Source organism: Aplysia californica, unplaced genomic scaffold (assembly GCF_000002075.1).
Source record: "Aplysia californica isolate F4 #8 unplaced genomic scaffold, AplCal3.0 scaffold00283, whole genome shotgun sequence".
NCBI classification, from domain to species: domain Eukaryota; kingdom Metazoa; phylum Mollusca; class Gastropoda; order Aplysiida; family Aplysiidae; genus Aplysia; species Aplysia californica.
The window spans coordinates 800,944-802,981 of record NW_004797553.1 but is presented as its reverse complement, the minus strand read 5'-3'; the positions used below and the strand labels follow the sequence as shown (position 1 = coordinate 802,981).

The following is a 2,038-nucleotide window of genomic DNA, read 5'->3' as shown; positions in this document are numbered from 1 at the left end:
TCAACGTTGTCTTCTCTTAGCTGTTGTAATCTTCGTAGGTACTTCCTCCTCAGTGCAACCATGTTCTTTGACTCACAAATTACATCTTTGGATGTTTTTGTCTTCTTGAAGCTGAAACCTACATTCTTCACAATGCGCCATAAAGTCTGTTCGTTGATATCCAAATCGTGATTGCTTTTCAAATAAGACACAAGTGCTCTAAGTGGGACGTATCGGTTTTCCCCTAACATCTTTCCAATTGCACGTCCCACGAGATCTCTGTCAAAGGTATCACATTTACCAGGTCGGCCTCTCTTTGTCACCTCGACATCTTCTGTTACATTTTCATCCTATATCCATCTGTTCAAAGTCCTGTCACTTAAATCAAGCAAATGTTTAGTTCTGCTAAATGGATCAGAAATTGAACGATATAGACGACCGCGATTTTTCTCTCAAGTGAAATAGCTATATACTTTCAGAGCAATGTTCTTGTGAGTAAAGAATTTCAGTTTGAACTTAGACTTCGTCTTTAATAAATCACAATATGATATTCAGCAAGTTAACAATTCAAAATATTAAAACTACACTGCCCAAATGGATTTTTTTTTAAAGCGTAGACGCCTATGACTCATGATAATGACCGACAGATGACAGCACCGGTCTCTTGTTCACTGGGCGGACACACGTGTGCGTGAGTAACAAAAGTGATTGTTTACCTCGATTAGCTAGAGGAAACAGCATTTGGGAAAACACTACTCACGATTTTCACGACAGTTTTGACAATACACAGAGTCGCCAAAGCTGTAATAAAGTTTAAATTTTGTCAGAAAAGACAAAAACATTTTATGCTTTCCTCAAACGTTAATTAAAAATGTATTATATCAGGTGCAGGGCGAGGATTTTTAAAAATGAGGGGATCAAAGTTGGTTTAGCCATGGCCATGGCAATCACAGTTGTATGATGAATAATGCATATTTTATTTATGTATAATATTTGTACAAGGGTGCTCTGGTTACACTGTCATTCCAAGATACTAGACATCATTACTAATTCAATACAAGTTTTATTGTAATCATGTGCTGAAAGTTGGACAAATTGTAAACCTCCTCAGATTTTTTAGAAGAACCAACACATTCGGCAACAATTTTGTTACAAGCTATAGTCACAGATGTTGACGAATAAACTCCTCCTCTCCACGAATACGTCACCTGATTACTGTACGACAGAGGCATCTGGGATCGATACCAGTCGTGACCTTTCTCAAAGTTCACGTCAAGGTCAAAGAAGTGCAGCTCTGAGTTGGCGGCCACGATATAGGGACTCATCTTGAGGAACTCGATGAGTGCACGTGTGCCGCACTTGCCAACACCTATGATGATTGCCTGGCGTGGGGAGAAAGGCGAGAATGTTTCCTGTATCATGATTGTCAACTGTAGTGAATCATGATTGTCAATTTTGGTAAATCATGACTGTCAAGTGTGGTAAATCATGATTGTCAAATGTGGAAAATCATGACTGTCAAGTGTAGTAAATCATGATTGTCAAATGTAGTGAATCATGATTGTCAATTTTGGTAAATCATAGTTGTCAACTGTGGTAAATCATGATTGTCAAGTGTAGTAAATCATGATTGTCAAATGTAGTAAATCATGACTGTCAAGAGTGGTAAATCATGATTGTCAAATGTAGTAATTCATGATAGTCAAGTGTAGTAAATCATGATTGTCAAATGTAGTAAATCATGACTGTCAAGTGTGGTAAATCATGATTGTCAAATGTAGTAATTCATGACTGTCAAGTGTGGTAAATCATGATTGTCAACTGTAGTAAATCATGATTGTCAACTGTAGTAAATCATGATTTTCAACTGTAGTATTAGGGTTGGGTGACGTGAGGGGTAAGGGGTGAGTGTTAGGATGGGGTGGGGTGAGCGGTGAGAATTAGGGTAGGGTGAGGGGAGAGTGTTAGGGTGGGGTGAGGGGTGAGTGTTAGGGTAGGGTGAGGGGAGAGTGTTAGGGTGGGGTGAGGGGTGGGGTGAGTGTTAGGGTGGGGTGAGTGT

The 2,038-nt window shown here is 39.3% G+C and overlaps 1 protein-coding gene across 1 annotated transcript in view; it reads right to left on the bottom strand.

Moving 5' to 3' along the window:
- Positions 1-1,187: 1,187 nt before the first annotated feature.
- Positions 1,188-2,038, bottom strand: part of LOC101847736 (heparan sulfate glucosamine 3-O-sulfotransferase 1) — a gene marked incomplete at its 3' end in the record, with an annotated part of 3,399 nt that continues 2,548 nt past the window's right edge. Inside the window, 1 exon segment of the mRNA XM_013084289.1 lies at positions 1,188-1,361. Within this exon segment, the coding sequence (XP_012939743.1) occupies positions 1,188-1,361 (174 nt within the window).